At 42.0% G+C, this 15,256-nt stretch overlaps 1 protein-coding gene across 2 annotated transcripts in view; it reads right to left on the bottom strand.

Annotated features, from left to right (window-relative positions):
* Positions 1 to 14,885, bottom strand: part of SACM1L (SAC1 like phosphatidylinositide phosphatase) — a 270,638-nt gene extending 255,753 nt beyond the window's left edge. For both annotated transcript variants that reach the window (XM_069216268.1, XM_069216274.1), the window contains exon 1: positions 14,730 to 14,885. In XM_069216268.1, coding sequence (XP_069072369.1) covers positions 14,730 to 14,764 — 35 coding nt within the window. In that variant the 5' untranslated portion in view covers positions 14,765 to 14,885. The remainder of the gene's footprint in view (positions 1 to 14,729) is intronic.
* Positions 14,886 to 15,256: the final 371 nt, after the last annotated feature.

The raw sequence follows: 15,256 nt of genomic DNA, 5'->3' as shown, positions 1-15,256 counted from the left end.
CGCGACGTGACCCGCCACCAGCCGACAGCGTTCAGCGCAGCTCCTTTGGTCCTCCGGCCCCGCTCGGAGGCGTGGCGTCTCGCAGCCGGCACCCCTCCACGCGGGGCCCGGATCGCAGCGCCCGGCTCCACATGGGGGGCCGATTCCGGCAGCCTCAGGCCTCGCCGCGGCCCGACTCACCGCTCCATGGGGCCGAACAGGGCAGCACCGACTCCACTCCTCCTTCGTCTCCGGGTCCGGATCCCTCCAGGGTGCTTCCCGGTGTCGGATTTCCTCCGGCTCTTCCGCTTCGGGTCCCGCAGCGCCAGCAAACCCACAGCGGCTCCCCTGGGTTGCCGCTGCGGAACGGCTTGGCTTTCCGGGCGGATGACGGAGGGGTCCAGAGCACTCTTAGAGTGCGACCGCCATCTTGACGCCCGTGGCCACGCCCCCCATCGAAGAACATCTTAGTGAAGCATTCAGACATTTTATTTAGAATGTCTCAAAATTGTTCTCCAAGAGAATACATTTAAATTTGCAGGGAAACTTTTCAACAAAGAAAGGGAGTAAGCATGGGTGGGGCATCTTGTGTGCCCAGTATAGCAAACATCTATATGAGTAGTTTTGAGAAGAAACATATAATGAAATAGCTCAATGACTAAATGGTCAAGATATAACAATGACTTTTTTATTTGAGTGGTACACCAGAAAAACTGAATCAATTTAATGAGTGGTTAAACTCATGTGACAGAAACCTTATATTCACAGTGAACAGCTGTAATGAAGAAGTGGAACTTCTGGTTATTTTGATACGTCAAAGGGAAGGCCATTTAGACGTAGATTTGTATGTAAAACCTACAACTTTAAACATGCTGCTCCCCTGTAATAGTTTCATCCTAGGAATCAGAAACAAAGTATTCCTTTTAGCCAATTCCTGAGATTAAGACATACCTGTACAAACCTACAAGATTTTGATGAAAGAGCTAATAATGAAAGAAAAAATTCAGGCAAGTGGTTATCCTAGAAGACTGATCAAAGAGTCCTATAAAAAGTCCAGATTTTATGACAGATCACACTTGTTATGGAACCAACCTCAACACAGCAATTCCAAATTGGACTGTGGCAAGACATTCTGTATTGAATGAAGATACGAATCATATTATAAACTCAAATTGGTATATATTGAAAAGGGATACAGAATAGGGTAGTCATATTCTCAAGCCCATGTTTGTGCATAGACGGAATACAAATGTAAAGGATAACAATGACTGGTCAGGACCACCAAACAAAACTGGTTTAATTTAAAAAAATAAAAATCTATTGAGGAAGGCAATCCGGTCTAGGGGAATCATAGATGTACACAGTGTATGGCATATTACAGAGATTTTTGCATGCAATCAACATACAGTATGATTAAAATCTTTTACGAATAGCAAGACAAGTAAGGTAATGAATGTATTTACTGATTTGTCCATGCAATTTAGGCTACATAGGAGAAACAGGGCACAGCCTGTCACCTATCTCACTGAACACAGGTCTGTCATCAAAACAGAAAAAGTAAATACCCCATCAGTAAGACATTATGGGAGGGACAGGTCAGAGGAAATCAGATGGCTTATCTTTGAAAAAATAGCCGCCGAAGAGGGAGTGGACCCAGTAGAAATAAGGAAAAAGAGACATGGTTACTGGATTTTTATAATGGACACTCAGGCCAAAGGCTTGAACAACGAAATAACCTGGGAAAATGCCATTCGTTAGTGTATAAAAAGTAGGACGGTTTTACCCGTGTCCACCTTCCCCGGCTACCAATTAATACCCCCTCTGATATAGGTATGGCCCATAGTTTGGTTGCAATATTGTTAAAAGGGACAGGGCCTGACAGCTATAGAGAGAATATGTTGTCCCCTCTAATATGGTCGAGAGAAAGGGAGGCACTGGTTACATGACATTGAACTATAGTGATTCTGAATTGAGAGAACGGGCCGGTAGGGCATTGTTTGCAAGATAATTCAATTGGTGCCATGAGCATATACGACTTCTGTTCATTGAAGGAGGAGCATTGGGGATGGAGTAAGGATCAATCTGGAGTGAGAGCTTCCCCCAGGATGTCAGCTGCAAAGGCATAGAATGACATGAAGAGTTATACTAGCCTAAAAGAAGTCAGTTCTTTGGCCCTCAGAACAGTCGAGCAGGAATGCTGTGTAGGAAAGCCTGAAGAGAAGGACAAGTCACATGAATTAGCAGTTTCATATAGGTTCTCAGGTGTTTGGGGTTCTAATTTAGCGAGACATCATAGCAAAGTTTGAGGTATGCCATGGGCTATGAAGAGTGCCAGTTCGGAAGCTGTTTTTTTATAAAGTAGCACATACACATCGATTGGGAGCTCATAGCATAGATCTAAATTCCCCCCATATGTTTCTAATGTTCCAGCATAGTAATACAACAAAACTGATTTAGAGAGAGTGAGAAACTGCAAACTGGTGTTCTACAAGCGTTTGACGGCAAGGAGGGGAACCCGGATAAATATACCCTTAGTTATGGTGAGCATACTAATGGTTCGGGGGACATCTGAATGGTTGATACTGGTTAAGGTTGGAAGGCTAACCCATCGCCTTGTAAATATATTCATGCAGCGCTCCAAGTGCAGCCCTTATCCTGGTGTCTCCCGTTCTGTGCAATTCTGAAGTTGGGGCATCTGAATGAATATCCTTCTGGTATGATCAAGTACCAACAAGGGAATCGTGAATATAAGAAGATATTAACGAGAAAAGTAGTATAGTTGTGAGGTGGTTGTTTCACAAATTAACACACCAACTACAAGGCTTTAGCCATAAATATCCCAGAACACGACTGTCTACTATTGGATAAATACACCTCTCTCTTCTCTACAAAATTCCAAGCTGGAAGAAAGCTGCTGAAAAGAGGTTGACTTTGGAGTTGACTTTGTTACAGCGTGAGCATACAGTTAGTTTTGTGAGAATGCTTTCTACGTTTGCAAAGGTGTAATTTACTTATACATTGGTGTATGTCTAGGAAGAATGATTGGCATATGCAGTTGCATCTCCTCCTGGAAAATTATTTCTGATTACTGTCATTTTTAGAACATTTCATTACATCTTAACCACCAATGACTCTACGAATAAACGGTGTAGCATGCTCACAGAGTATTAGTAAGACAAAAGTAAAAATAGTTTGGTGGAAAAGAAAAAAAAGAAAAGAGTCTAGCAAAACCAAAGCACTACTGTTGTGATAATTAAATATCGGTACAGGAACTGTAAATGTGTTTTCAGCATGCCTAGGACAAACATAAAATGAATCAAAAAGGCGGTGTGGTAGGCTGCATGCTCTCCAAAGTTCCTCAGGATTCCCTCTAGGTTAGAACGTGAGGTAATCAGGTCACTAACATAAATTAAGAGGTCATCATCATATGGTGATAATAGTCTTCTCATCACAGGCCCCATCTGAAACCTGAAAATCAATGTTATTAAGTATTTATGTTTCTATTACTAAACAATGTTATGTGAAGTCCTTCCTCTTCTTCCTAAGGATCCACAGCATACAATAGTCTGTACAATTATTCTATCCTGCAATGACTACTGTAATTCTCTTTATCTTGGACAACCCATTGAAATCCACTCAATGCGTACACTACAAAACAGCTGCGGTTTTATTTGGTTTGCTGCCTAACACCACACTTATGCTCACTTTAAAAATCTCCACTGGCTCCCATTACAGCAGTGTTTAAGTGTTAAAGCTCTCTGCATGTTAAACGGTACTTCTATTAAATAAGCATTGGCAAAGCTAATAGGACTTGCGAAAGAGAGTTATTGGCTTTGGCAATGTTTTGTAGCCATGTTGTACAGCAACGCTAATACTTTACAGAGTGCGTCTAAAACAAATTTTAAAAGGTGCTATGACACACTTAGGGCTATATATTTTTTTTTAAAATAGAGCATTAGCGCTAGCTGCATTATAATCCTTTTTTATTATTATTTTGAACCATGCTGCACAGCGGTCACACTGATATAAAGCATGGTTACAAATCACTAAAAGCACATTAACAAAGTCTGCAACACACACGCCGTACAGCAGAAACAAAAGGCAATGGCAGAGGCAATAGTCTCCCAAGGTGAGACCTACTGGCGGTGCCAATGCTTGTTGGATATATACAAAAGGGAAACTGTTTTCTTGACCCATGAGTAAATCCAGTATGAAATACAAAGGTGAACCACCATCTGTATAGAAAATCACAACTGGACCCCAGTGTATGGGTCTCCTGTAGCGTTAAGATGTCTGCACAATATGTCTTGGCAGCTTGTAGGACTGCTCCCCTTTTCACTCTACTAAGAAGGCTGTTTATATTCCATGATAAAAACGTTGTCACAGGACATTATCACTTTGTGAACCCTCTGCCATTTACTTCATTGGGCCACTTGTGACCTGGGGCTGCTATGGACATATTCTTGCCATGGAGGTTAGATATTTTAAACCCTGACACTAACTACATAATGGAACTAACTACCTCTCTGTCCTTCACCCTACACTTCTAGAAGTGAAGTTATCTGTCAAACAACTATCTCATATTAAGGAGATGAGCTATAAGTGTCCACCTCTATGGGGTCCATACAAATCCCCTAAACAAAAAACAGTGGCTCTTAATGCACCCTTTAACATCCACTGCCTGCTACACTCAGTGAACGTTGTCACTTATCCATTTAGCTAAGTAGCTTGGCCATATCACACATTCCTAGATTATGCAGCTTCCTCACCCATGCGAGTCAGGTCCCCCTCCCTTATCCTGTACTTTCAGCTACATTTGCAAAATAAAGTTCTGATAACGTGGGAAGTCACTCATCCTTACACTTGTTTTTCAGTGATTTCCAGGATTCTGCATGTTTGCAATTCCACCTCAAGTCTGCTTATGCAAGACAGCTCACTTAGGAATAATGGTGAATGGCTGTCCAAGGAGATGCTATGGACAGATAATGAATGTCAGCGTTTTTGGCACCATTGCCTCTGTCTCCTAAGCCTCCTTCATGTGCCTTATAGGTCTGTGCCTTTTCTTGCGTTGTATTGCTCTTCCACGTAATTCCAAGCATGTTTTGGCATTTTACAGAAATGTGATTTGCCCTCAAAGAGCACCTGCCTTTTTTCTGGGTAAAGCAGAATGTATTTAATGTTCATTGCCCACTATTTCACCTTGGCCTCTCAAACTATTTTCTCTGCGCACTTACTTGTTTAGATTGGTACCAAAATATAATTAGGAAAGTCATCACAAAAAGTCACAATGCATCTTGACCCCATCTCCTGCAAGATCAAATCTTAGTCTTTTTAGTTCAGTATTTTCGCACTGAGTGACCCTGGCAGGGTGCCGTGTGGAGGTTCCTAGTAGAGTTAAACGTGCCCCTTTAATGATGAAGCATGTCGACATGGTCTCTGCCAGAACAACGCTCCTCAGCCAAAATCCCATGACCTACTCTGGGTTCTTTCTTTCTTCCAAGAAACCTACAAACCACAGGTTACTACACCTTGCTCTACCTTCTGTACAGTTTTCCAGGAGTTGCATTACACAACCTACGTGGGTTATTGTCATCTGCAATTGCTGAGTCTTACCCTCCAGATCAGAAATGTGGCATTCTGCCTCTGTAACCCTGTCTTCTGTATTTCTATGGTCCTGTCGGAAAACAGTAACCCACGCCTACCTCACCTATTTTACTTTCCAGTGCTTGATTGGAGGCCTATACTGCCTGCAGGAATGTCACCAGAGGGGAGAAAAGAACCACTCACTCACTATCGAGATATTTTAAGCTAGTTGATGTTTTCCTCATGTGGCATTCAACATGTTATGTTTCTTGTACTTATAAATGTTCCCTCTATGAGGGATCTAGATCAGCATGTCACTGGCCTGGTGGCCCTTGAGAATTCCAATCAGCCGTGAGCATCTTTCTTTGGCCACTGATTATGTCCCACTGCTGTCTGCAGCACTCCTGTAGATATTGATCCACATGAACCCGAAATGATGTGGGTGTGGTGTCACTGCTGTGGCAACAGATTAGGTTGGTGGACCTATTCTGAATGGGCTCTATAAGCGCTGCACCGTGCCATGCCTGAGGGACCTTCACTTTGTGAGTTATTAGTATGCACTCCTCATTTTCATTCTCTGTCTCAGCACCTCTGCCTACAATTGATGTGGGTCTCCATTATCTCAGCACCACTGCCTATAATTGCTGTGGGTCTAACTAGGGCAACGAAAGCAAAAACAAATGATGGACGGAATGCGGAACCAATCAAACATTCACTCCCAGTCAAAGATCTGGGTTTAATCCATCAATTCTTTTGCTCACCACACCACCCCAGTTAGGACCCAGCCATATGCCGATCAGTCTTGACCCTGTTCTCCATGGGAACAGTCCAGCCCGAACTGCCAGGCCAGGTCCTTCCTTGACCAGAAACAACCATCCTTCGACTGGTTTCAGGGTATTACCCTTCATCAGCCAGACTAGCTTGAATCCAGTGGCATAGTGAGCCTGGGACCCACGTTTGGGCATACCCGGCACATTTATGGCAACAAAAGCAAAAACCACAAATGAAGGATGGAATGCGGAACCAATCAAACATTCATCCCCTGTCAAAGATCTGGGTTTAACCCATCAATTCTTTTGCTCACCACACCACTTTGGAACCAGCCATATGCAAATCAGTCTTGACCCTGTTCCCCAGGGGAACAGTCCAGTCCGAACTGACGGGCCAGGTCCTTCCTGGACTGGAAACAAGCATGCTGAGACCGGTTTTAGGGTATCACCCTTCATCAGCCAGGCTAGTTTGCATCATTGGTGTTTGTTTGCGTGGGTCTAACTAAGGCAGATTACAGGGTCATAATCTTCTGTGATTTTGCCCAGAGTTGGGGCAATATTCAACCCCCAAGGTCCACCCATTAATTACGTCTCGAGACTCCAGTGCTGTCAGGCGGTATCCATGCTAATCTCCCATCCATTTATCAGGAAGCCAGAGGGTCAGAGAGAGCCAGTAGGAGCCCCAGTCCCTATCCTAAATTCATCTCCCTCACGTCTGTGCCCCAGTCTCACCCAAAATCTGATTGTATCCCCTTGGCACAGTGCTGAAAGCATGCCTCTCTCTGACTATAAAGGCTATGTGGCATGTCAGGTATTATCTACATTGCCGGGCCTGCTGCTGCTTTCAGCACAATGGAAAGTGCTGCACTGTATGAGCAGGAGCAGCTTTTGAGAGGGAGAGAGAGAGAAAAGAAAATAATCAGTGGGAAGTTTGCAAGGGACTGAAGCCACGACTAGTACTAAAGTAAGTCAACTCTAACGGCATCATGCTTGCTGCTGTAGGGGTATTTAGCTTTGCCACAATACAATGCCACCTCCCATTTCTCCTGGGACTCCTCACCGTCTGTCCTTACAGTGTCATGGATGTGCGGCCTTTAGAGGTTACAAAGGCATAAAACATGGATAAAGCTCCACAATGCTTTATGAATCATTCATGTTTTAGCTTGAAACAAAAATGTTTAAATCTCATCTTAAGAAACTAAAAAAGAGGGGGAAAAGGAGACAGCTTGGTCTGCATATTCCAAATGTACTGTAAGTCTCTTCATTGCCTCTTGAATTTGAGAGGATGGCATCTGGGACAGCCCCTCTGAAAAATACAGGAGCCCTCAGTGAAATGTTAGGATGTATGGTACACAAATTATCTTTTTCCAAAGTGAAGGTATTGTGTTATTCTTCAAAGCCACTGCAAGGGGTCTTCGAAATGTACCAAACTTTCAAGCAACAAAGTTGAATTATTATATGGATGTGGTAGAGTGACAAAGCATTACGAAATTAGAGATTTAGTCTATTCTCTAGTATATAAAACAGTCAGGGATCAACTATAGAAAAGAACATGTTTATTTATATATCCAATACAGACTCCAAAAAGGTAGAGGTGACATTTCCAAAGGGCCAACAAGCAGAGGGCACAAGGGAAACTAGGTCTGTGCACCACAAGTAACATCTAGAAATATGTATGTATTTCAAGAGTAGGTTTCTCTGTTAGTTCACTTTATTCAAAGACAACGGTAAATAGCTTGTTATGATAGAGAACACCTCCTCTGACCCCTGACCTGGTCACCTGTGGCATCCCACAGGATTTCATCCCAGTTCCCACGCTGTTCAACTTCTACATAAAGTTCCTGAGAATCCTGATGGAGGAATCAGGCGTATTCATCAATATGTAGACAATACTCCTTGGCTGTAATAACTCAACATCAACAGCTTGACCTCTAATCCCTGGCTTGAAGTAAAGTGTTTTAGCTCATCAACATCCTTCCATGCCATTTTATTTCCAACACTCAATAAAAAGTGCTAGAGCTGCACGTCAATATAGGTGATGCAAATTTTTTTAAAAAACTACTCTAAATCCCAGAAGACTTATAACTGTTGTACAAGCTTTAAGGATCTCTTACACCCTCTATGGAAATATTGGTCCAATAAGTCTCCCAAAATCCCTGTTTCCACCCCCTTCTAGTCACATTTGCCCAAGACTCCTGTCTCGAAAGAAAAAGTTGATCATATGACCCCAGAGTTCAAAAGGTCTGCATTGGCTTTCAACTTAAGCTAGAATTAGTTTCAATTAGCATTCATTTCATGTTGCTCCACCTTTAACAGCCCTCCTATGTCAATCCATCTTTAAAAATATCAAGATAGAAAAAATCCATCAGGTCAGCGTCGAGGTGGAAACAAAGAAATGTAACTTGCACTTGGCTGTGTCACAACTGTTTTTGGGCTCTCTGCCTTAAGACCTCTGATGTCAAGGAAGTCCAGTTCTGTTTAGGTAAGATTTTAAAACACACCTGCTCAACCACTACCTGTGAAACCAGTTTTACATTTGTAGCTCTCATTCCTCTCTTAAGGTTCAGAAGTTCTACATATGTATGTAAGTAAAAGAATACATATAGATGCCTGTTGTAGTGGAAGATGTGTCTCCAAGGAAGAGATACTCTTTTCTACAACTCAAGTCATCCTGCAACTTTTCACCAATAACGTGGTGTGCCTGACATTTTACTTGAAAGCGGAAGTGTAATTTTGGTGCAATTATCAGGTTGGTTAAAAAATCTTGCGTTGCAAATCGAGGCAATCCACCCTGACATCTTCTATAGATCAAACTTCTGGACACATTATTCTGTAACAGTCAAGAAGCAACATTTTTCACTCCTAGAAGCGGAATCTACCACTGTATCTAACTATTAGCAATGTTTGGTGAGTTAAGCTAGCCATAGATGTGCATAGGTGACAGAGAGGAAGAGGTAAAATGATGAAAAGTAAGAGGGGGGAAAAAGACGAACCGTACCTAAATCTATGGCTCAGCTGCCATGATAGGGTCTCTCTCATACAGCAAATACCGTGAGCCACAATGAGCATAATTAGATCTCAGGAAAACTTAACGTTACATTTTCATTCTCCACATATTTCCAACATTATAACTACTGATGCGACAACAATGATGCCCATCTGGCTATTCCAGCACTGATCTATATTACCAATTGTTTATGCAACAAAATGCCAAGCTGACAGGGTCCAATTGTGTGATTAGGAACACATTCCAGAGTACAGTAATTATTTTCTTCCAAAGTACATCATAACCTGAGCCACATAATTTCACAAACAGCTGTCATTACAGCACACTGGAAACGAGTCGTAAAACACACTAAATACAACGCAAGATATAAGGTGTTCAAGATGGGGTGCTATGTGGGAAGCAGACAACAGACCTCCCAAGTGAACACTGTGGGACTTTTTTTGGCCTCACTACTGTCAATATCTTGCTCAGTTTGTCCCTAAAGCTCTGTGTAGGGTTTTGAAAACAGAAGTATTTCCTTACAACCAGACACCCTAAGTAGTACACCGTACAAGAAAGCAATCTGAAAAATCAAGTCTGCCAAAAACTACCAAAGAAGAAAACTGTGTTCTATAAAATCATTTGGCTGCATAGTTCTCTTGGGACCATCAAACCACTCATATCTTAAAGTGTGTGTTAGGGAGTACTTTAAATGTACTGTTTTCTTAGGACGCTGCTTGACTAATGCTTTACACTGCAACAATGCAGTAATTTATCATACAACATCTGTTTCACGCAGTTGGTGAGACACTGTACCCTAATGGTGGTTCAAGACATTTCATACCACAGTGTATCTGCCACAAGCCTCCGTTTATTAAAATTGGCATAAGGCCTGAACATTCTTACACCATAACATGAAATAATGTAATCCTTTAGAAGAGCCAATTAATCATATAACAGTGCAAGACTGTTTAGTGTCCATGAGTATCCTTTTAGGTTTCTACAACTCCAAATATTTGAAAGAAAAATTATATAATGATTTGTTTGTCACATACTGAAAACAAAACCTAAACAAATTAAATCAGTTACGTGAAAAGGACGGAGCTACTTCAAGCTGGTACATGCTTGTTTTTTTAAGCACAACAATCTTCGTTTTGAGGATATGTATATCAAAATGGCACTAGGGAATTTAAAGGGGGACACCAAGAGAACAATGAATGGTGACATTCCGTAAACTTGGGAAGGACAGTACAGATGATCTGAACAACGCATGTGTGATGAAAAATATCAAAGTTGGGAAAGTGTTTAATAAATGGAAGGAGTGGTCTCATGTCAATCCTGCAGAAATAAAAGGTTCTTAAACGCAGCATACTACTGATTTGGTAAGCACACCAAAGGATGATCATATCCACAAGTGTCATAAAGTTAAAAAAAAAAAAAAAAAAGAAGGTCTGACGACACCAAGTTGGTTATTTGGATTTACAGAAAGTAAGCTTACTTTTTTAGGCAATTTCATGTGAGGTGCTCACTACTCATTTGTTTCTTGAATTTGAGATAAATGAAAAAACTAGCAAATTAACAAAGTGGCCATGGGTAGGCAGTCACTTCCATTAGACTATCTCAAAGTGTGCTGGCACAAATTTGCGGTCACTTTATGAACATAATGATCTCTACTACCTATCCATAGAGATTTTTACGATTAGTGGCACAATACTTAGGCCTTTCTATTACAAAGTGCTCTAAACAGTCTGCGAGGATTTTGCTAAATGACACAATGAGCCTATTAATTAAGTATTAATGAAAAGGGTGAAGCAAAAAAAAAATACACTCTGTAGCTATGCCGGTGAAATAAGACACACAAGGCCTGATATACACGGGTTTTGCCGTCACCAAGCCAGAAAGCACAGGCTTTGCAACTGCAAAAATTCACGACAGAAATTTGATAAATTTACTTTGCAAGTCAGAGTGTTATTTCCGCCTATCAAATTAACTTTTGTGATAAATTCCATATCACAGATAGGAGGAATGTAAAATCTCATCCCATTTGTAAATCAGAGTGCAATTCATCAGTTGCTTGTGACCACAACCACCGTCCCAAAACATTTATCACTTACCGACAACCGACCTGGGTTGATAATTGATTCACAAAGGGGAAGATGATCCTGTAGGAAAAGTTCTCTTTGGGAACCGTGTCAGCAGGCCTCAACGAGAACAGACATCGGGCCAAGAGACAAGTGCTTACTGATCCCCACCCGAAGCATTTCTTGGATGTCACCATTTTCCTTTAAAAACATTACCGGTCCCCTTAAGGCAGTTTTTAAATCAAAAATATTAACAATCCGAGAATGTGAACACAGGGATGAAGATCTGCTGTTCCTCATAAGTCTCCATCCTCATGTTTACAGTCATTTGTATGCAGCACTAAATCATTTCTACCAATTACTTAACATTAATTTGGCAGGGGGTTTTGAGATCTGCGAATATGCATTTTGCCATGGGTGGGACTGATGAGTACATCGGTCACATCTCAAGATGCAGGTCAGGGGACAACCAGTCAGTTGGCAAAAACTCCAAATTGTTTGCAACCTTCTCCATCGTATATCAGGAATTTATTTTCCTGATGGAGGGAGCATCTGCTCACCAGGTAACGTTTATATGAACCAAATACCACAAGAGGTGCAAACATACAGACTTCTATACAAATAAGATTCATCCATTTGAAAACATCCCTAGTTGTAGCAAAGATCCAATAACATTTCAATTTACTCCATAAAAAAAAGCTATTTATTTGATGCCATACAACTGTATCACCCAAACGATTTCTGGTTTTAACATTTGTAAGATGTTCAAAAAGATCTGCAGAAATGAGCTGAGATAAAGAATTGTGTCCAGTACACATTCCATTCATGAAACTGAGCATGTCAATTATCATCCTCGCCCGTTCGAGGACCATACTTGTCGACGCATTTACACAGACATATAACCCAAATTGTAAATATTTTAAAGAAGCTCACCCAGAGAAAGACACCCTACTCCGAGAGGCACCTTATGCAATCTCTCAATTCTGCTCGCACTCACACTGCGCGAGTCAGAAAGGGCAGAAGCTATGCCATCTACTAGAAAGACACCCTACTCCGAGAGGCACCTTATGCAATCTCTCAATTCTGCTCGCACTCACACTGCGCGAGTCAGAAAGGGCAGAAGCTATGCCATCTACTAAGTGGGCATCAACAAGCTTGTGCGATGTGCCAAAGCTATACATTTCACTCATAAGAAGCACACATGGGACTATAGAAGGTAGGCGAGACGGGGCTCATGTCTCAGACCTATTTTAGGCTCAAAGCTCAATTAGCTTCAGTTCACACCGTCTTCAATACCAGTGCCCTGAAAAAGACGCTAGGGAGACCTGTCGGAAACATGTGTTGGCTGGTTGCTGCGTTGTCTGAAAGTATATGAACTTTTCCATTGGATGCTGCTATTTGCACTACTAAAGCACGTTTGTACCATAAAAATGACTGGTTGTTATACTGTCAGACTTATAAGAACAATGTCAAGAAATGTAATTGTGATGTAGCTGAGTTCACAAATAAACATGAAGACTACCTAACTTTTTGATCTGACACTTCTTAAGTATCCATGTTCAATTAGTTCACCTATGGTGTCCAAAAGGGATCCTCTGTTCTCCTACACTCTATAATAGCTACATGACACTGTTTGAAAACATCTTTGAAAACTTCATCCTGGGCTAACACATAGATGTGCATAACACTCACATCAAATACACATTAAAGTGCAGGTGATCTTTGGTAAACTGTTATTCAGCTAATCTCAGTCCAAGGGCTAACTTCAAGCACCTTCGCAAAACATCCACAACCTAGGTGCTGCCCATCGACTACAAAACTTGACAGTGTCAAAAATGCCTTTTATTACATAAGTGCCCTTTGAGGTATTCTTCCCTTTTTGCACCTGCAACAAGTTACTCTAGTGCTGGACACAGTGATTTACCGAATGGACAATTACATCACATCAAATGCCTTCTAGCCAAGTCAATAGCAAAACTCCATAACATGCAAGATTAAGCTACCCGCCTAACCTGCCTTGCCTTACAATTTACTTTATGTATGCCAGTAACCAAGAGCAGCGACATACAAACACTTAAGTGGCAGAACATTCCATTATCAAGTCTCTTCGCCGGGGACCTTTCCTCCTGGAAACCATCTATCTACATAGAAGGCATATATTTTTTTAAAGTCAGGAAGTCCCTGAATCATATCCTCCCAACAAACTTTCGGAGCAACATTACAGAATTCAGAGGCTACTCATTCCCCGTATTTCCTCTCTTTGCTGATTATTACACTTTACCATATCATTGGATACCTAAAGCGTTCTGGAGCGTCAGCAAAGTCTCACTAGAGCTCTACAAAGTCAAGAAATACAATGAAAATACATGTTTATTATCTTTGCAACTGACAGTCCTACTGGAAAACATCACATTGCCTAAAATGAAGCAAACCTTATTTCTTACCCGATTAAGTCGTGGTGTAAATACGAAACCAACTAACACGCCCTCACTCATACTACATACCAACTGTAACACACCCTTTTAACTAATGTTTTCATATCGGGCCCACACATTCCACTGGATCTTCGCCTGCCTTGTAAAAAAGTAAGGTAACTTTTACATAATAATTTGCGGAAAGCTGCAGATGCCTCTCAATTCTCACATCACCTGACTGCCTTATACTAACTCGTGTTTTTGTCCAAAGAGTTTTATTTGTCTGAAATTTAAGTGTGGTTCCACCTATCAGACTACTCGTTTTTTCTTTAACTGAAGATCAACACGTTTCCTACAAATCCCTATATTTTCTTACTTTTAAAAAGTGCAGAGCAGCAAAGTGAAGATTTAAGCAAGTCACCCACAACCAGTACACGTGCCCTGCGTGAACTCAATTTACCGTCGAATTCGACATCTTCCGAACCAGGTTTTTTTTTTGTTGGTTTAGGGTGAGGTAGAAGACAACCGTGAAAAGCATGACACAAAATAATCTTCATTTTGCTCCTCGATCACTAAAGTAAGCACTGGTCTAGGTGGAGCTATCCTTGGCAGACTCATACTGCAACACATCACTTAATGCCATTAGAACACTTTCACCACCATCATTAGCGCCCCCACTGCGGAACTGCCAATGACCGGCTGTCATCCCTCCAAGTCACTGTGCCCCTCCATCCATTTCTCTTCTCTGTCGTCCAATTCTTTCTCATTGGTGTGACTTCCCAACCTACCACCGCCTCTGCACCGCACACCACACTCCCAATCCCTCGTTTATTTCAGTGTCCGCTCTCTCACTTCTTCGCAACTACTTTCTCAGTCTGCCTATCCACCAGTGCGCCATTTCCCGAGAGTGACTCACAGAAGCAGGTTTTCGTAGTTCTGCGCCGCTGCCATCGCTCTGCTCTCCTCCCAGGGCCGGCTAGATGCGATGACCCTCTGCACTAGTTCCTGCCTGACGCGTCAGCCGGTATGGCAACGTCATGACGACGGATAGCTGGAAAGGACAAAGTTAGTGTTCCGACAGCTAGCGGAAAGGAGGAGGGAGGCAAGCATTAGGGTAGGGGGGAGTCATGGCCACTGAAAAGGGACTGCGCTCAAGTTTACACTTTATTGGGGGTGGGCAAACAGAGGGACAGCGTGACGACGCTGTCGCGTCAGAGGATTTCCATTGCATTTTGTTTGTTTTGAGGGAACAAGCAGAGCGCGGGGAACTCAGTATTTAACCCTGGACTAGTTTAGTGTCTGGCGCTGATCTAATCGCCGAGCTCGGGGCAGTTTTCTCAGCGGCAATATAGCATTTAAGTTCTGACTTGCACATTTTTACGCAATTTTGGAACCCAATGGAAATTGGCTTTCTAATCATAAATATGTATTTTTACGATAAAC

This window comes from Pleurodeles waltl, chromosome 2_1, assembly GCF_031143425.1.
Source record: "Pleurodeles waltl isolate 20211129_DDA chromosome 2_1, aPleWal1.hap1.20221129, whole genome shotgun sequence".
Taxonomy (NCBI): Eukaryota; Metazoa; Chordata; class Amphibia; order Caudata; family Salamandridae; genus Pleurodeles; species Pleurodeles waltl.
Note: the sequence above shows the minus strand (reverse complement) of the source record. Positions and strands in the feature narration are given on the sequence as shown.